At 31.6% G+C, this 21,461-nt stretch overlaps 1 protein-coding gene across 1 annotated transcript in view; it reads left to right on the top strand.

Annotated features, from left to right (window-relative positions):
- LOC129221911 (cell adhesion molecule DSCAM-like) overlaps positions 1-21,461 on the top strand; it is a 301,931-nt gene that overhangs the window by 165,577 nt on the left and 114,893 nt on the right. The window contains exons 9-10 of the mRNA XM_054856287.1: positions 5,476-5,607; positions 19,372-19,542. Coding sequence (XP_054712262.1) covers positions 5,476-5,607; positions 19,372-19,542 — 303 coding nt within the window. The remainder of the gene's footprint in view (positions 1-5,475; positions 5,608-19,371; positions 19,543-21,461) is intronic.

Raw genomic sequence — 21,461 nt, 5'->3', positions numbered from 1 at the left:
GATCATATTTTTATGAATTTTTTAACAAAATGTGACTTAAGAATTATTTTTCAAATTATCTTTAATTAAATATGGGATTATTTTACTGGTGACGGTCAAATGTAGTAAGTAAACATGATCATGCTTGAAATGAACTGACATGATTGGTAAGCGCCCCCCCCCCCCCCGGGCACAACCACTTTTAATCTTTTTCCTTTTTTTTAAGTTTTCAAAAAAATAAAAAATAAAGTAAATTAAATTAAAGTGAATAGTAAGCTTATTTAAATGTGGTAAATATTCTTCTTTGAAACAAGACGAAGTATATCCCCCTCCCCCCCCATACATACAATTAACTCTATACTAGTATCTTACATGGGGATTGAATTGAGAATTATTTTTACTCCATATATGTTTTCTTTCTTTCTTTTTTTTTCAGACTAAGCGTTTCTTTTTAGATAATAACTTCACATAGTGTACCTGATTAATTCAATATCTGATAAAGAAAGTTATGATTCATTACATTCCCTAACCCCCCACCAACCCTCAATTTCGGAAGGAGATCGAAACCGCGTACTTCATTCTAAGTGAAGGCTAATTGTATAATAAGTTTAATGTGTACCTATATCGACTTTTATGCACAACATGCATAAATAAAACATAAATTAATTTCTTGTTCTGTTTATAAAGAAGAGCTGACTGTGATAGTTTTTTGGCAGTCATTAAGAATTTTTCTCTGTAATTCGTTGCACAGCATTAACGCATCCATGATCACTTGCGTCATTTCCATGATAGAATGTTCCTTAACTAACGCATCAGAAAGACCATTTCCGTTGTCTAGGAACGGCTCAAAATTTTTAATGTGAACTTTTTTGATTGTGCGTCACCGACGTTGGTATTTTCGTTGATTTTGGCTTCCTTTGTCACTTTTAAAAGCTCTTCTTTCAGTGAGTTCTGAACTGTGTGAGTTTAATAACTTAACATTTGGAAAGAGCTCTTGAACCAATCGCATAAAATATCTCTAGTGACCCAAGCTCAATTATTAGCACACCAAAATGCAGTTTATTACGTGTAATCTATAATCTTTAGGAGTTTTGATTTTGAAAGAGGGGAAAATTTTATCGTTTTTCATTGCCGCATCCGCGTTAAACCGAAACTCTTTCGCATAAAATAAAATAAAGGTGTTAAATCGTAAACCGCGTATAATCGATACCGTGTAAAATAAACCCGCATAAAACAAGGGTCTCCTGTAGTGTTTCCCTTATGTTGTTTTAATGTTTTTCCATTCTTTTCACACAAAACTACAAATAAATCAAAGTATTAGATCATACGTCTGTCCACACATAACTTTCTACAACATCTGGAGGGCAGCTGTTTTTTCCTTTTCTTATTGCTTGTTTTCTTTTTAATTTTTGATGGGAAAGAGAGTAATGCAACGAGATCTAGCTATACATGTATTAAAAGCAGTTATATATCAAAAAAACTTTGCTCTTTTGAGCATAACCTTCCATGTTGTTAAACATGATTCCAGATTGCTCCCTTCCCCATCACTCTACCATCCCTCTTTCCGAAAAAAAAAATAAAGCTGTAAATGAGTGGGGCTCTGTTCAGTGATGTTCCTATCAATTTTACTTCCAGTAATCCTGTATGCACCATATGTGTAAGCATCATATACGTAATATGTTTAAAAAAAGCATACGGTGTATCTAGAGTATACCCCTGGTTCGTTTATTTCTTATGTCAGATTTTACTCAAAAATTCATAAAACTGTGATCCCATTGAGATCCCAAATTGAATTTTTGCACAAACAAAGATAAAATACACACCACTTTTTTTAGGATTTTTTTTTAAATAATCATTTTTTTTCCTGTGATATTTAAATTTTAAATTTAAATTTTCAAAAATTAAACTTTTCACAGAATTTGTTATGTTGCATATTATATTAAACAACTACTAATGTACTTTAAAATGCTTTTTACCAAATCTTTCTATCTATATTTGGTGCTGAGTTTCGTCTATTTTACGCTCAAGCATCCATGAAAAAAATAGGGTTTTTCCACAAATTAAAGTCTCATAAATAAAAAAATAAAATAGATAAAAAATCTAAAAATTTGGACTTTTGATTACCTTTAAGGGTACGGCCGATGAGCTAAATTTCAGAGAAATACAAAAATGTGATGAAAAAAAACTTTGAATCACTTGACATGGAATAACCCATATACAATACTTATAGTTTTGTTAATATTGAAATTTTGGTGCTCAGGTTAGTATTTTCGTCAAACTGTCCTTCTATGGTTTTCACATTGTACAATTATTTGCCATATGCACAGAAAAACAATACTAACAATAGTAATAATGTATATTTTTGAAGGAAATCTTACTCAGTGCTTTAATAAGTTAATTCAAGTCATTTCGCTTACAGAGTCAAATTCTGAGATATTAAATCGTGCATAATTGAGTACACCATTCAATAGTTTAAATGCAAAAGTACTCCCTATTTCCATATTCAGTTTACTACTTTAATCCAACAAAACCCTAAATTGAGTAAAAAAAATTAAACTAGTGTTATACTTACCACTAATTACCATTAATAAGACTAAAATTTCAAAGAATTGCGGAATAGTGCTAATAATTAATGTCAAAAGAAACGTGTAACTTTTAATTCTAATTGCAAAAGACAAAAATATGTTGAAATTTTAAAACGTGTAAAAATTAATTTTCTTATTATCAGGAAAACATTTTCAAATTTTGCCCTTAGTTATTGGGGTAGTGGATCATATTGATCCGAAACAAATGTATTCGGATCAACATGACCCAACACTAGTATACCATTAAAGGTTAAACTAATATTCAATTTCTTGTATGATTTAAAACTTCAGCAAACTTTTACAAACATATCGAGTGCACAATAGTACGGTACAATCAGTTATTTTAGTTTCTTTTTTTCCTCTTTTTGAATACTTTTTATTGCTAATATTTTTCCAGAGACAATTTATGTTTATCACTTGTGAAAAACGTTTGCCCTTTTGTGAAGTTTCAATAAAAATGTAAACTAAGAGACACATAAACTTAAGTATTTTAAAATAATAACCAAATACTATAGCTTTTACTTTTAATTTTCAATCTTTAAAAATTTGTATTTTTTCACAACAGAAAAGGGGTCCAATACTTGACAATCAACTTTTCAATAAAGACGTTAATTCAATGACCTAAAAGAATCTTTTACGAAATTAAACAAGTCATAAATCATGCGAGAAAGTTACAACAAAGTACGCGATCACAAAAGGACATTCTAATCCTACGTAATCGTCTAGATAACTGTCCCTAATTCATTGAACAGAGTAAAAGATAAGAGTTTGCATCAGTTCAAGAAATTCAAGTGACACCTAGTTTAAAAGACTACTGTTATCTTATCTCTTTTCTAGAAACATCAGGAAGGAGGTAAAGGACATCCTTTTTATTTTAAACGGTTGAATGATTACAGAAACTAATTATTTCTGCCAGAAGTGTTCCGAGATACTATCTCTCGGATGGAAAGTAGGAAATTTTTCTCCTGTAATTAAAAATATAGTTTGCGATTTTGAGTATTGCTTGTAAAGTTGCTAATTAGAAGAGGAAGCACATTTTTTTTGAAGCTCTCATACATGCTAAAGGAATTTAATGCGTTTGCTCTTGTTTCAGCTGTTTTCAAGAAAGTTTGATTTCTTAATCGGCTTTTCCAAGAGTAAAAATCGAAGTTTAAAGGATGGTAAAATGCATAATTGCTAATTAATAATGAAAACAGCGTTCATTGCAGTTTTATTTGAGTTTGTTAAGATAGAGATAACGACTTGTTTGTAATTTGTAGTGAAAAAAAATATAAACCTCGCGAATTAATAGGTATTACACGTATTTGTTAGTCTGTGCCTACGCATCCACACGTATATGCACATGTGTATAGCCATTGCACACTTTTTATACATACCTAAAAGTTTTTGTACGGCACATGCTGTAAAGAAATTACTTACACAAACAAAAACCCTAAAAATTAAAAGAAGAGAATCTGCGTTGAAAACATAAGTGCTTAAATAAACAAATCAAATTTAAAAAAAGTGCAATGAGAGAAAATTGCATGCAAAAAGCTTCTGAGAAAAGTGAGACATGAGAAACCATGTAGAGTACTTAAAACGGAGAAAGCGAAACTCTCTCTGGATCAAAATAAAACCACTGAGTTTGTGAGGAATGTGTCTGTAGAACTGAGTAGTAAAATTTTGAATGATAATTTTTGTAAGAAAAGATAATCATATAACATATTACGTAGAAATACTCTGAAGCAAAATATAATTCGCAACTTGGATAAGGGTTTAAGTGTTAGCTTTTCTACTGAAAATTACTTTAAAAACAAAAAAATTTCACTGAAATATTTTTTTTTTTTTTTTTGAAGTTTGTGATTTTTATTTCCTTGAATAATCAGAAAATTGCTGCGGGAAGAACTACTCTAAAAGCATTGCATCTACAGAATAAGAAAATCTTCAAAAAGTAGCTACTTTATTTTCACAGAACATATTTTCAACGTGTCTAAAAAATGTATTTAAAAAGACAAAAAGCAGATAATAATAAATTGATTTAACGTTTCCCCTTGGCTGATAACAGAGCCCTTTTAAATTCATAAGATTTGTGCCAGTACTGCGGAGTCGAAGTCGGAGTCGGAGTCTAAAGGTCATAGTCGGACTGGTTAAGGGGTAAAGAAGTCGGAGTCGGGAGTCGAAGATTTAAAATTTCATAAGTCCGAGATTTCTCCCAAAATCCATGTCCAAACTCTGCCAGTGCTAGTAAAGTCGGAGTTGGATTGACTTTGGGGTAAATGAGTCGGAATTGGAGTCGAAGACTAAATTTCCCGTAGCAGGAGTCGGTTATTTTTCCTTCAACACTTCCTTCCATGAGATTTTTGCAATATTTATTTTTTATGTGGGCAGTAATTTCGTTGTTCCGCTCTATTGTGAAATGACTCTTGTTTATAAACTAGAACGTCGCCCGTCAAGGTATGGCGGGGGAAACTTGCTTCAAATATTCTACAGTTGAACGAAGCAAATGCCTGTTTGCTGATTTTTTGGTAGTTGAAAAATGTAATATAACTCTAGTGGATGAGCTCTAAACTCTAGTAGATAGCGTTAGTAGTTGATCACTTTCGTTTCTTCATTCTCCTGAAATGACATAGTCTTACCAGTAAAATGGTTAAGTCACCGGATCCAGTTCAGCGATGTCGTAATAAAACACTTCCCTGCATTTCAAACATGACCAAAAAATATTATCAAATTACCATGCCGTGGGAACGAGTTTCCTTGTTGATGATGTCAGGAGCGTTACTCGATCATTCGCTATTTTATATATGAGGAGTTTTTTTAGTGTACATGGCATTGCTTTCGTAGAGAAAACATCAAGTTTATATACCCTCTTTAATCTTTAGTCTTAAAATTTATAAATATTGCATGCGTATTTTACAATCGTTGTTTATTATAGAGCCACCGGATCCGCCAGAGGATTTGAAGACATTAGAAGTCACCAGCAATTCCATAAGTATTTCATGGACTCCAGGACATCAAGGAAATAATCCAATCATATCGTACATTATAAGTTATCGCCCTGATTCAGGTACACATAATATTAACAATCTAAGTAATAGTAAAAAGTATGTTTCCCAGTCATTTAACTCAAATTGAAAACAAGTTTGAAAGAAACTCGTATTATTTCATATTTATTTATTTATTTATATCAGAAATGGATTGTTTCATAACTTGTGAATCATTTATATAATTGGTTTATTGCAAAACATTATCTTCCTTAGTACTGAAATTAAATGTGATATAGAAATATTTCGTTTATGTTATTGAGTTTCTTCTAAAGAAAATGTAATTCAGAGAACGTTAATTATTAATTTTAAGATTAATATCATAATTTTTCTTCTTCAAAAAGCAGTATCGCTTTCGAAAGAATTCTGTTTCCTTTGTCTGATCAAATAAAAATTTAATGCTCTTATGAAAACATATTAAAATGTCTTATTCATTTACCTTTGAAAAAGGTTTTTATCGAAATTAATTTTTCAATCATAAATGGTTGTTATATTTATTGAAAAATCTATGATTATGTTTTTGCTTTAATTTTACAATCACACATTTTCAATAATTTAAAACTTGAATAATTAGCATATATATAGTTAGACTATAGTTTTAGTCTAGGCAATTGCGTAATAAAAAATCTATCGAGTCTTAGAACTTCAATGAAAGAGAAAAAAAAAAAACACAAATAAAAGAAAAATGACGCAATACGTTGATAAAAAGTACATTATAATGAAAGTAATTAATGTTACTTAGGAAGTTAAGGTATTTTTCATGAAAACTTCGAGGAAAATTGCTGTTAAAAATGGAAAGTAAAAAAAAAAGAATTTTTCGAAATGTATTATTTTTTACGAAACGTAAAAAGGGAAACGCTGAGCAAATTTCCATAGTATGATTTAAAAAATAATCATGTAAGTATAACTCTGCCTAAAAAAATGCAACCATAATAAAATAATAATAAATAAATATAAAAATAAAAATACAAAAAATTCAAATTATGCTTTTCGCAACCACGAATTGTGATAGGCCCTAATCGTATGGTTTATTGTATCGACAAATGGAATGTCTCTACAACATGGAATGGTCGCCTCAACGAATCGCAGTCATAATAACAAAAAACATACTTTGAATTCAAAACGTCAAACTGCAAATTATTGCTGCAGGAAGGATGGTAGATGTTTTTTGCTGGATGTTGTGATTACGTTTCTCTTTAAAGAGGATAATGTTAAGTAAGAGGTGGCTGGCATAAAAAACGTTGACATCGAGGAACATGGCTGCCACCTAGGAAGAGCATTCAAACTCAGAGACCAGAGGATATCAAAAGTGACCCGAAATGCTAGCTTTCGCTAACAATTTGTGGTTGTCGGAACTGCGACTTTTTAACTCTTGAAGTCACAAGAAACGAAACACGTATTAATAATATCTCATTGCAGCCAGCAGACAACCAGAAATGCAAATGCAAAAATATTTCCATATTAAATTTAAAGCAATAAGTTTACATAAAGAGGATGATTTTAATTCTTAAGCCTTTAGCAGAAATCATTTGAATTTTTGATATCAAGTCAGAAAATAACAACTTGCCGTTTTAAAAAAGAAAATTCGCCATCAGTGACATTGAAAAATAATAAACTTGAGTACTTTTAGTACTTTTAAAATATACTAGTTAAAATAAACGTATGTTCAAAAAGATTGATTGAGTTAAAAAAAATGGACTGAAAGCATTAAATATCATTTTATCTCTAAAAATACAATTGCATTAAATTTAAAAATAATGATTAAATAAATGCGTGCATTTTTCTTCTCTGAAGTTTTAAGATTAATCGGTTCAATAATCAGGGAAAATTTTGGACAAAAGATTAATTACCTAATTTGGATCGTATATTTTAAGGTCAGAAGTTAAGTGGCAAATTTATCAGATAAGGCTGTAAATTTTTGTGCTTGATTGATTCGAAAACTTGATAATCAATTTTGCTTTTTAAAGGATTAATTATAATTAATTGGCACATTTTCACAATGTTTTATGCTACTAAAACAGAATTAATTTTCATATAACAATGTTTACACAGATGAAATCCATGTTCTCATTTGAGTTTAAAGCATGATACAAAGGAATGAAATGTATTGCAAGAGAAATAGCAAGTTTTATGCACTATAGTATTTTTCACGCTTTACAAAATTGGGCTTGACTTTTCAATATTATTCTTGTGGGTGTTTTAGAGATCGTTTCTTGTTTTTGTGTTTTATGTTTGTACATCAATTCTTTTTTTTTTTTTTTTGTCTTTCTTTTTAACAAGCCTAAAAGTGTTCTCGAGTGAAATGTTATATAATGAGTTATATGTCATCGTTATGTGACATTTGTTTTTAAAATGCTAAAATAAAGTTCAAATTAAATAGGACTCTTTAAAGGACAAATCGAAGTTCATTAGGGATTGCAAAAAAATATTTTGGCATTTTTAAAAATTTAGGAAAATAATTAATAAATAAGTGGAATTTTAGAATTTCATCATAAAAAATCGTAACAGTTATTTAGTACTAATGCCGACTTGATTTAAAAGCCTTTTAGTAAAAAGCATAACCATTTTCTTTTGCCTCTAAGGTGCTAATATGAATAATTAATTCATTTGATGAGCATATTGTATGTATTAGTTGATTGAGTAGATTGAGTATCTTAGTAAATTGAATTTTGCGAATGAGTTAGGTTTTTTGTTTTGTCATTTTCATTTTGTCAGAAAGTATTCTCTAGGTACTATGTCTACAAAAATGCACTTCATAGCAGCGTTTTATCTGAAAAATGCCTGTATTGTGTAAGAAAATTAAATCTAATCATTTATTTTTTTCCTTCGCACTCCATGCGTTATTGACTTTTCATGTTTAAGTTAAACGTTTTTGATTCAGTTTAATGTAGTTTGTATGTTCAGTTACTCTTAAATCGACGTCACCCATTCACACTTAAAGCATATTTCACGAGTTTACCCTTATGATTCTTAGAAAAAATTATCATATTAATCTGATTAATATGTTTGCTTTAAAATATGCTTAAGAAAAATACATTTTTAAGGACAGACATTTCTTATTTTTTCCTGCGCTGAAAGATATATTTCAAATGGAAATTAGTCAATCTCAAAGATACTGTTTATTTAAAAAGAAATATTGGTCGTTTATCAATAAGCTTTCATATTTTAATCCTTCCCTAGCAATTATAAACTACCTACTACTTACTAATTTTTGTGAACTGCGTTAGCTGCTTAAGACAACAACAAGAAACTCGCGTTTTACTATGATTGATGATAAGCTTTTGGTGTGGTATCCTGAAACAAGACAGTTTAATTATAAAACGACTGTAAATGCGTTTTCCCTCATTATTTTATGAGTTATTTTTTCTTAATTTTGTTATCATACTGATTAGGACCAAGTAAAACTCACTGTAATATTTTTTCTATTCCCATTCTGGGGTTTGAATACAAGTGGTGTTTTGTTAAACTGCCTTCTTCGCTATCCAAGAAAAACTGTATAAAAGTTGCAGCTTTCCAGTCAGCAACATCCAGTTCAGCATCTATATATTTGAGTTTTTTTCATTGTTTTTGTATTTGCAAGACATAATGGAGTAAGTCTATAAATATGCGACCATTAATTAGGAAATCAAGAGCATTTGTTTAAGAAATAAATAAATGCCCACCTGTTAAAACGTGGAAAAAAAATGCAAAAACAAATTTATAGAGAATAATACGTGTTTTAGAGTTACACGGAACTTTTTTTCCATAACCAAAAGATGTGAAATTCCGAATGTGAAGACATCTGTGCAACATATGCTAGACAGTTCAATATTCAAAGTGTTCCATTTTATCTTTTTTAAAAACTTTTACACCATGATGTCTGTTACACTATGTTTACACCATGATGATTGTTATATGTCTACATATAACAATCGGTAGATTTTAATCTTCATCTTTACCTGTTGCAACTTTGTTCCTGTTTCAATACATTCTTCAAAAGATCCACAACAGAAAGGTAGTTGTGATATCTTATAGCTGTCACAAGTCTTTAGTATTTGGTTAGAATGATTGCTTGTAAAATTGAAATGTAATACTTTTCGTAGAATTTCATATACTCTAAAATACACGTAAATACTTTCTATACTGATATTTAAAGCATTGATTTTTTTTTTCCAAATGTTGGAAACTAGATTTCGGTAGGGAAAATTCATTGCAGATTCCCAACTCATTGATTCCGATTTCAATGCTTTGAATCCTTTTTATTTTAAATTGAAAACACTTCCCTCTTCACGGAACTACAGTTTTAAAATACTGATGACTATGAGTAAGTAGGGAAAATGCGGTGTTTCCAAAATTCAGACATACAATTGTTACCAAAAATAGTCGTGAAAAGTTCAACTGTTCATGAGAAGTTTAGATACATAATAGCCCATCAGGACTCAGCAAACACACAGACACACACACACTCACAAACTTAAACATATTTAACTGTTCTTCCGGAAATTCATGTGATGTACCTTTTTTTTTCTTTATTTGAAAACACCTTCTCCAAAAAAATCCTTCAAACATGCAGTTGACACCAAACTGTTTTCATTTGCTATTCTCTGAAATTAAGAGTTTCAGTAGACCATTTAATTTTATGGCAAAATTGCATGCGCTATAATGAAGCTTTTCTAAAAAAATAGACTCATTTTAAATTTTTCTTGTGCTATAATTTTGTTTCAAAAATAGTTGCATAGAACCAAAAACAACTTTTTGTGAAGTATCTACTGGTGTAAAAAATAATTATAACAAAATTGAAATCATTTTTTTTCCCAAAAATGTTTACTCATTCACAAAGACACACAAAGTCACAAACATCTTAGGTTTGCTTTTAGAAGATTGCCGATATCATCGCTATAGGCATAAAACCTAGCCGTCTAGGCAGCTAGTAGCTTAATATGGCTATTGAACAATAAATTAAAAATGAGAAAAGGTGAATACATATTTTGGTTCTTTATGTAGATTTTCAAGGTAATTTTTGTTCATTGGTCCTCTCGGCATTTAAAATAATACTAATGAAAAAGATTGTAAGATGAAGTAAAATTAAATTTATTTGCTTTATGCATTTTTGTAAAAAAAAAGAAAAAGTAGAAGATGGTTAAAAAACTCTCTATTTTGAAGTATTTGAAAAACAGGTATTACAAAAACTTAAAATTACAGCGAGTACCCTATATTGTGGTTTCACCATAATAGGGGTGAACTATATTTGCTTTGAACATTTCCGTAAAAAATGTGACTTTATTTTGTAATACAAACGTAAAGGGACTTGAAAACCTTTTTAGTTTAGCGTTTAGTATATCATTTGTATTTATAAAACCATGACAGGTCGAGAATTTTTATTTATATTTTTTTTAGTTTAAAAAGAAATAAATTATAGAACATATTATAAAAAGACATAACATTTTTCCCATTCATAACTGCGCAATTTAAGGTGACTGAGTAATACATACAACAGATTTGACATCTATTTTCAGACTTGTTTGAAATTACAGGGATATTCTTCGAAATAAGATGCACGAAAGTTTGTAATTGTAGTTGGGTGTGGCGAAATCAGCGCAGTTTGGATAAATATTTTTGAGCCAAGTAACATGACACCATTGATTTATTTAAGTAAGACAGTCAGACCTTTAAAAATTTTAATAAATATTTACTATTTATTAAAATATGAAAAATCCAAATTTAAACTATACTTGGTTTATGCTATTTAAAGAACAGTGTTTTAAAGTGAATTCTTACCTTTAATTGAAGTTAAAGATAATTCAATATGTAACGTTCTAGTTGAAAGAAAATTGGTTTAAAATGCACATTATCTGTTTTGTAAATAAGGAAAAAATATCAAGGAAGAAAATATAATTTTACCTTATTTTCTACATTCTACCGTATATAGTACGTATCATTATTTGAGATATACTACTCATAGAAAGTGCATAGAGATGAAAACAGTCGGGAAAAAGCTGGAAAATTTCGGGAAAAAACGAAAAAAAATTATATATTTTTTTCGAAGTATTTTTTTCCGAAGCTTTTTTTCCGAAGGGGTTTATTTCCACTCCGGAAAAATTGAAAAAATGATTTTTTCAACTTTTTAGGAAGTTATAATTGAAATGTTCAGCAGAAAATGATTAGAAATTAATCATTTTTAAATTCTGATGCAATTTCCTCATATCACATCCTCTCCTTGTATGCTAAAACACTCTCTAACTTAGATAATGCAAGTTGTTGTATGATAATATAATTGGCATACAGATCGGAAAACATTTTATACTTCTTGGAAAAAAAAACAATACCCTCAGTCACGAATTTATTTTCCTTCTTCATATAACAAACAAGCATAACTTTAATCACAGAACTATGTTTCTGCTGACTGTGCAAACTAAATGCACAGGGAGTGGCAAAAAAACCCAGACAAGGCAATTTATCATACACCTCTATTAAAAATAAATAAATTAATAAAACACAACGAATAATAATGTGAGAAGACCTTTAGCAATCAATAAATTAATTGGTTTCAAACTGACAAGCATTACTTTAATCACAGAACTATGTTTCTGCCGACTGTGCGAACTATATGTATAGGGTGTGGCAAAAAACCCAGGCAAGCAATTTTCCATGCAACTCTATTAAAAATAAATAAATTAACTAAACACAAAAAATAATAATGTGAGAAGACGTTTAGCAATCAATAAATTAATTGGTTTTAAACTGACCACCATTTGAAATAATAGAGTTGCAACTGTTAATTAAAATTTTCATTCAACGGCCGCAAGTCCTTTGATTAATCCTATTCCCTATAAAAAAACTTGTATAGAGATTCCAAACTTATGCCTAGTTCAGGGGTGCCTTCCCCCCAAGTTTAATAACACAAATCCCCCCTCTAAAAAAACTTTTTTTCAACATCGTTTATTTTTTATTTTCCTTGCTTTTATTTATTTTTCCGTTTTTTTTTCCACCACTTCAAAATTTCCGGAAATTTTGCTCTAAAAGTGCATTGTGTCATATTTATAATTCAACATTTTCTTCATGCAGAGTAAAAAAGTTTCATCTATTATTTTTTAACTTTAATTAAAATTAAGAATAAGATGATAGATTTTTCTTTGCCAGAAATTTTTATGCACGGGTCATAGTGACTAACGTAACATTCGCAGCTGATTTTCAAACTCTTTTTACTTACACCGGGAGTAAAAATAAATGTGTTTTTTGTTTAATATGCAGATTTAAAATGTACAAGGTGACTATTTTTCATTTCTACCAAGAATTTGAAGCAAAATAAGTGCTGGCGGGTGTTTTTTCACCAAAAAAGGCATCGTGACTAACGTAACAATTTTTGCAATCCTGAGAAACAATGCTTACGTTACGAGACCAATTTTTCTGAAACTTACGCAGGCATTTAAAATTGGCCGATGTATTTGTAAGAGGTAAACAATCCATTTTCAAAAATGTACTAGAGAAATGTATTTGTTACAGATGAATCTTTTTTGGCTCTTAATGGTACTTTTACTAAAAACTGTGTGTGACTAACGCAGCGGCGTACGCAGACAAATCAGTTCGGGGGGGGGGGGGGCTGAACTCGAAAGTCTTTGAGCTGGGGGGGTTGGGGATACTTATGAACTGTAGCTAAGAAAAGTTCATGTATCGCTTTTCTGATATCAATACGAATGTAAGATTTCAAAAATACATCATAAAAAAAAAAAACTTGTTCTTTATTATAATTATTGTTACATGTGCTATAATGAATTCTGAAGATTTTTATAATGATAAAAAAACATCTAAAACTTACATGTTACAATATTAGATCCAGCTTCCTAGATTTTTTCGAAAAATCATCTAAAATTATATCGCCGGAAATGTTTATATCCCTGCTGTGTATGGAGAGAAGTGCAAGTCCGTTTAGTCTTGTTTCACTAATAGAGTTCCTTAAGTATGTTTTTAATGAACGCAAAGTCGAAAAACTTCGTTCAGCTGTTGCAATTGTCACTGGTAAGATGCACAGAATTTTTAAAAGAGTATAAATGTTTGGAAACATATCTTTTGGGCACTTAGCGATTGCGTCGATTCCCGAAGAAGGTCTAAGGGATGGATCGATGGCGCACCACTTTTTTTTCCAAAGCTCAAACTCTGCTTCTATAACTTCTTGATAACCAGACATATCGCTCCGGTACAGCTTAATCAAACTTTCAATTGATGAAAAGTTTTCTTTGTGTACATTCTGTGGAAGTATATTTTTAAACGCTTTCAAAATTTCCTGGTGAGACAAAAGCCGCTCGTCCAGGGAAAGGATGATGTCGTCTAAGAATGGAATGAATACGGCTCTCCTGAAATACTCCTCTGTCGTCGTGTAAGGCACATTTTTTCTGTATAGTTGCGAGTTGCGAAGTCTTGGAATGCTTTCAGCCACGTTTAAATCTTCAGCAAGACTTTGTACTTCTTCAAAAATATTTTTAAATCTCATTTCTGCATCTTCTCTCATTTTTTGTAACAGATTGCTAACGCTAACAACCATGTCTAGAGCATTAACTAGGTCTAGATTTTTCAACTGCAAGTATTCTGAGAGATTATACGTATAAGAAAGAAGTTTGGAGGCTACAAACAAGGATAATAAAAAACTAAAATTGCACACATTATTAAGTAGACTCTGTGCTTTGCTGCTATCTTTTGTTGAAGATTCCTCTCCAATTTCTTCTAAAGCAGAGACGACTGCGCACACATTCTCCTTGAACAATACGATTGCTTCGTGTCTCAAGACCCATCGCGTCTCACACATTCTCTTCAATTTTGTAACATTTGTTTCAGGATTTTTCCTTTTAATCCACTTCTTTAAAATTTCTGATCGTTTACTTGATGATTTGAAAAAAGTGCATATTTCTTTCAAAATTGCGAACACATTCCGAATATCTCGACTTTTGCAACCGTCAGATAAACATAAATTTAAAGAGTGGGACGCGCAATGCGTGTATAAAGCCTTTGGGTACGTTTGCTTCATTATGGCTTGAACTCCGCGGAACTCTCCTCGCATTGCTGAAACACCATCATAGCCTTGGCCACGGAGATTGTGCAAATCAATTCCGAGATTACTTAAAGTATCCTTAATCGTCGTGCAAAGTCCTTTTCCGGTAACATCGTTGACAGGAACAAAGCATAGGAAATCCTCCCTGACACTCGCAGTCACATCTTCTAAGTATCGGACACACAGAGAAAATTGTTGAATACCAGCAATATCTGTTGTTTCATCGGCTAGAACTGAAAATAATCCAGATTTGTGTACTCTGTCTCTGATTTGCATCTGAATCATTTCCCCAAATGTGTTAATAATTTCGTTTTGTATACGTGGGCTAGTATACATTGCGTTTCCTGCACTCATCACTAAATGTTGCCTTAAATCAACATCACCACCAGCTGCCCGATACCGCAAAAGAGCACGAAAATTACCGTCGTTATTTTCAGGATCTTCTAGTGTGATGCGACCAGAATCTTGGTGACCTCTCAAAGCTATCTGCTGCTTCCCGCAAAGTCTGATAGTTTGAACAATTGGAACAAGTGCTGCTCGGTTTTTTCTTGCAGTAACTTTCCTTTGGTTGTCAACTTGAACAGCAATATCTTACGTCTCTTTTTCTGATATCGATCGAATGCTATCTGCAGTAAGCATACAGTTTTGATGGTAGCTTGTGCGTTCGTGACTTCGGAATATTTCCAAACTATCTTTTAAATTTTTGCACGGTTTGGATACAAGTTTTCTAATCATGACATGTTTCCCTTTACCAACTGTATCCTCGCTACGGAAAAGCACACAGAACTTGCAGAATGTTCCTTTTTCTTGATCAGAATAGGCCAACCATTTGAACTGCATTAGCCAATTCGTTTGAAAATGTCGTTTAAAAGCGACCACAGTCCTCAGCTGGAAAAACGTATTTTTTATCTGGCTCCCACAATCCCGCAAGAGCTTTGAGTTTTTCCTCGTTTGACAATTTTCGATTGACATAGCTGGAAATGTCATTGAAACGTTTTTCCTCCATAGGAACTGGTAGGGGCTCTAGTCCTTCCTCCATAGGAAACTGGTCGGAAATTTTCTCAATAGGAAGCTGGTCTTTCCCTCCGTAAGAAACATCTTCATTTGTTTTCTGTTCTTCGATAACAGTAATTTGTGAGTCATTTGATAATTTAGGTTTTTTAAAAAAATCTCTCAAACTGGTTTGATTCCGCTTCGTAATTTTCGGTTTCTCGTGCTCCATCCTTTCCATGTTTGCCTCGCTAAAACTAACTATTACTCTGAGCGCCGAGCTGCTAAACTGCGGAAAGACCAAAGGCTTCAGAATTGTCATTGTGTTTCTTATTGCAGTCAAATTTCTAGTAATTCTAATCAAAGGAAGTGTCCCTGTATTAACTGTCGGATCACTATAGCAATTCTACGTTAATGTACTTCACTCTGCAGTCTGCAGTAGATAGTCGGACTTCGTTACTGTCCGAGATCATAAAACCCATTTTTCACCTGTCACTAAAAGCACACAAGCGCAGCTCAAATAATAAGATTAAGTAAGTCCCCGAAACCTTAACTACCTCCCCCTTTCTTTTACTGACCAGAACAAACCGCCCCAAGGGAATGACACCAGGTGCAGCAAAATAGAGCTCCCTTCCCTTTTCCTTTATCTCGACAAAGGAACAGAGCTGCTGTGTGTGATACAAGAAAATAAATAAAAAGGCGAAAAGGTGGAAATATTTTTTCCCCTTTCTTTTAATTTGTACAAGCCGTGATTACAAAAAAAAAAAAAAAACTATGTTGACTTTATTTTTATAATTAATTTTGAAAATTTCGGGGAGGGGGGGCTGTAGCCCTATCAGCCCACCCCCTGGGTACGCCACTGGACTAACGTAACGTGACTAACGTAACCATCGAATAGCAAGCAACGAATGCATAAAAAAAACTTTTTATAATTAATTTCTTGCTCTTATATTACTTTTACACTTTTTAGGAACCTTCTTTGTGTTGCATTATGGTTCTTTCTTTACTTTTTTTCTATATTAGTGTAAGAAATTGAATGGAAGAATTCAGTTCAATTAAGTCAATTTGAATGTGCGAAAAAAAAAATGAACAAATAAAAAAACTGCTTTTACAAACTGAATAACATCATTCTTGGCCTAATTAAATCCTAAATATGCAAAAAGAACAGTCAATTTTATTGTGCCAACATCTAATCATTTAGAATAAACATAGTTCTTTTAAAGATTTTCAAAAAAATTTATATTACACAAGAAAACTTAGACGCATGTATTTTGCGTATGCTAACGACCAAACGGTACGACTTTGAGGGTCACGGATTAGGACAAAATTTTAACTATAGGTCCATCCCCTCTGGGTATGAGCGCAGATAAAGCGGTTTGACTGCATAGGCCCTGGTTTGGCTGCAACGAAGGCCAACAAAGGTCCCAGAAATGCAATGGCGTTTCCATTGGAATTTCAGACTTCGACACTATGTTCGATCTCAACAACACCTTTGGCATCCTTTGTTAGAAAATTGAGTATGAGGGAGAACACGTATTTATTTATGGGCACTATCTACGTTATTTCAAAAGTAGAAACGATCTTTTTTTTTTTTTTTTTGTGTGTGTGTGTGTGTTCCAGTGTTCCATGTGCAATAAATCAGAGCTTTTTCTCCTCTCATATTATTTGCTTATCAATATCGGATATTTTTGACAGCAGACGATAAATATCCAGTTAAAGTTTTTTATAGCAAACGACAAGTATATTTTTACTAACAAACGAACAATATAAAACAAAAATAATTAATCTCATTTGCAAACGATAAATATCCTGTAACTATGTTATTTTGACATTCAAGTTCTTGAAATTAAAAGTAGTAGCCAATTTAAATTTGAGAACCCCACTTATTAAAAATTAGAATCCAACATAATTAAATCAAAGGTAAGCATGCAAATAACTCATACTACAGTACAGTAGCAGAAAAAGGGATAAAAGTGGTAATTTTAAAGGAAACTCCATTGCATCCTAGTTACAAATTAACAACTTTGGACCCCCGTTACAGCCGAACTAGGGCCTATGCAGTCAAACCGCTTTACCTGCGTTCATACCCAGTGGGAATTGTACTATAACTAGAATTTTGTTCAAATCCGTGACCCTCAAGGTCGTGCCGTTTGGTAGTAAGCCTTTTTTACAACCTCGCACGTTTTGAGCCAGAAGAAAAACACCGAATGAAATTTTTGCAAACTGTTACTGGATTTATGTACTAGAAGGATTCTGAATGAAATGATAGGTCACAATTAAGGCTTTGTTGAAAAAAAAATTCTGAGGTTGAGATTGACATTTCTATGGAATGACCCTGCATGAACATTTTTTTTTATCTGTTATATTTGTATGTTTTTTCAACAAAAGAACTGCTAATTAAAACTGATTTTCTCAGTTAATCTATACCTTTTCCATATTTTGAATGAAAATGTTGACCTAGGATTTGAATAAATATTTTAAAGTTACTTAATTTGTATTCTTTAAAGTACAATACGTTGAGAAACTGTTCAGTGTTTAGTTATATTTCAGTGTGTTTAAACAGGTTATACTTGAAGCCCTAGATTGTAGCTTCAGTAACGACATGCACGCCACCTTGGGGCTAAATCCCGTTTTCTTAATATGTTTGTTATAATGGTGTAGCATGTTTTGCTACTTGATTATGGTGTTTTTTAATTGTAGAATAACATAGTTGATAATAAAAAAAAAAACACAATCAAAAAGCAACGCACGCTACTTCACAATAGCAGACATAGAAATAAAGCATCGATTAGCCCAAAGATGGCGGAGATGTCGCTACTTATTTCACTATTTGGGGCTTTAGTCATACACATACAAACCCAGTTGAAAGCATATATGAACATTGTAATACATTCGGATTCTTCTTTACTAATAATAAAGCTGAAAGTCTCTCTGTCCGGATAATGTCTGGATGTCTGTAGGATGTCTGTGACGCGCATAGCGCCTAGACCGTTAGCCCGATTTTCAGGAAATTTGGCACAAAGTTACTATGTAGCATGGGGCTGTGCAACTCGAAGCGATTTTTCGAAAATTCGATTTTGTTCTTTTTCTATTCCAATTTTAAGCCCATTTTTCACAGAAATTTAATAAAATGGGAAAGAATCTTTATCTTTATCTTCTTTACTAATAATAAAGCTGAAATTCTCTCTGTCCGGAGGATGTCTGGATGTCTGTAGGATGTCTGTGACGCGCATAGCGCCTAAACCGTTCGGCCGATTTTCATGAAATTTGGCACAAAGTTAGTATGTAGCACGGGGGTGTGCACCTCGAAGCGATTTTTCGAAAATTCGATGTGGTTCTTTTTCTATTCCAATTTTAAGAAAAAAATTATCATAAGATGGACGAGTAAATTACGAAATTATCATAACGTGGAACCGTAACATGGGCACAAGTCACTTGGCGAGATACGAAATTATCATAACGTGGAAGCGTGAGATGGGTACAAGCCAACTGACGAGAAAATTCACCATACATTATTTGTAAATATATAGGCGAACCAAAAGACCTTTTGATTTTTCTATTACGGGCAAAGTCGTGCGGGTATCACTAGTACGTAATATAATAACACTGAGAGAAAGTTAGGCTAGCACATAAACATCCGAACTCGTAACTTATTTATAGCGTATGGAACTTTAATTGGTCGTCTTTTTTACAGAAACAGACGTGACTAATCATTTAACCCTTATACATCAACTTAACCATTTTTATACCAAATCTTAGCTTTTTTTTCATTTAGAAAAATGGCCGGAGGAAAGAACTAAAAGAATTGTTGTTTCAAGTGCCGATACAACAGCAACTATAGTTGGATTGCGACCTGTCACCACCTATCACTTATATGTCACAGCAAGAAATGCCATTGGACAAAGCTTATCTAGTGCGGAACTGACAGTAACAACAAGTGCCGAGGGTAAGTGATTTTTTTTTTAATATACTCACTGAGAAAATCATTTAAAGAATAAAAATGAAACTTGTAGCAGTTTAAATACAATAATTCCAACCAGGAGATTCAGAAAATATACAAAAATTTAAAAATAATGAAATGATCTAGTAAATAATCTTAAAACAATTCCGTATTTTTCTGCAACTTGTCTTCCCTTCCTATAATTAATCCCCCCCCCCTTCTTTTCTCCACTTTTTCTTTGCCTTACTATGATTTTAGTCATACAGGTGTTATTGTTCTGTCTTTCTTAAATGTTTTTGTCTTATTTTTAAACCTAGTTTCCATTTCTCGTTTAATTTCGCAAATTACCAATTAAAATGTTCTTGTGATTTTTTTTTTTTTTTTTGAAAAATAGTACCTCAGCATACGTATGCTAAAAACGTCTAAAAAACTGATTCCTTCAAGACTTTAAAATGCATTTTCTCTGAAATGACTTAGAGAGATGTAAAGACTGCAACAATATTGCTCATTAATTTAGATAACGGATATCTTAAAGAATCTATTTGAAGAAACGTGTCAGTCCGTAAACATTGTTTTAATTTACCTAAACCGATCTTTTTAATGCTTTGAGATCCATTTCACCAAATTCTATTTCATTTTTCACAATGTTAATTAACAAGTTTCTTAATTTATATTTCTGACTCAGTTTATTAAATTTTATTAAATTCTCTGTTCTACTATAATTGCAAATGATCTCACTTTTAGCGTTGAACTGGTATGTGTCTCAGTTGAAACAATTTATTTTTAAACAGTGCTAAAAAACGTAAATTTGCAGTAATGTGTCTTGCTTTGGCACTGACTTTTTAAAGAAGATTAAGCTACATTTTATGAAGAATTGACAAGACATATTAATTGGCAAGACAAGCATTATATACAAATTTCTTCACGCTTTACTTCGTCACCTACTGGTGAGTTCTGAGGAAATTTCTGGGCAGTTTTTACCTTAAAATTTTATTGAGAAGTGAATTTAATTTTTAAAGAGTTAAATATACAGAAAGAAAGAAAAGCTCCGAAAAAAGCTTTCTAAGGATAATAGGGGAAATTTTAGCTGTGACTTTTTTTTTTAAATTATTATTATTATTATAAATTTTTCCCTATTCTGGAAGAAGTTTTTTTTTTTTTTTTTAATTTTACCCTATTCTGGAATACTTTTTTTTAAATTATTTTTGGTTTGTTTTATATTTAAAATATAAAGTGTAAAATGAAAGTGCTTTATTAAATTTTCTAAGTCGTATTTACAATGCGTAAAATTTTTATTTAGTAAAACTATATCTAACGAAATGAAAAAAGAAATGAATTGCAGCAGATAAAATTTTACTAAAACGTTGATGATTATGGTCCAATTTTACAATAAGGCAAATTGGGATTGTAACGATCCCAATCCACGGCAATCAATTAATCAGTTTTTAGCAGTTAAATTGATCTCATAAATGCTGCTACAAGACCGTTTTGCAAAAATGTTGTTAGAAAGCATGTAAACCTGTAAATTTTTTTAACTATCTGGTTCACAAGATATTTTGAACATACGCAGTTAAAAAATATACAGAAATGCCAGCTTTTTTTTTTTTTTTTTTTTTTTTTTTTGCAGTACTGAAAGTTTAATCTACTTACATGCATCCATTTCAAACAACTTTTAAAAGTTTTTTCTTTAATTAAAGGATATGATTTCAGCATACACACGTTGCATATTAAAACCGCTATTTTTTTACAAGCACATAAATCTAAAATTTCTAAAATTTCTTTATTTTACTCTTCATGCGTCACATTTTCAGATAAAAATTTCAGCTCTGGTTCAATAATTCAACTTCTCAAAAAAAAATATGTTTAGTTCATGGATTATGAAGATGTGATATTGGTATTAATTGATGTAGAGTCTTGAAAAAAAA

This window comes from Uloborus diversus, chromosome 5, assembly GCF_026930045.1.
Source record: "Uloborus diversus isolate 005 chromosome 5, Udiv.v.3.1, whole genome shotgun sequence".
NCBI lineage: Eukaryota > Metazoa > Arthropoda > Arachnida > Araneae > Uloboridae > Uloborus > Uloborus diversus.
Note: the sequence above shows the minus strand (reverse complement) of the source record. Positions and strands in the feature narration are given on the sequence as shown.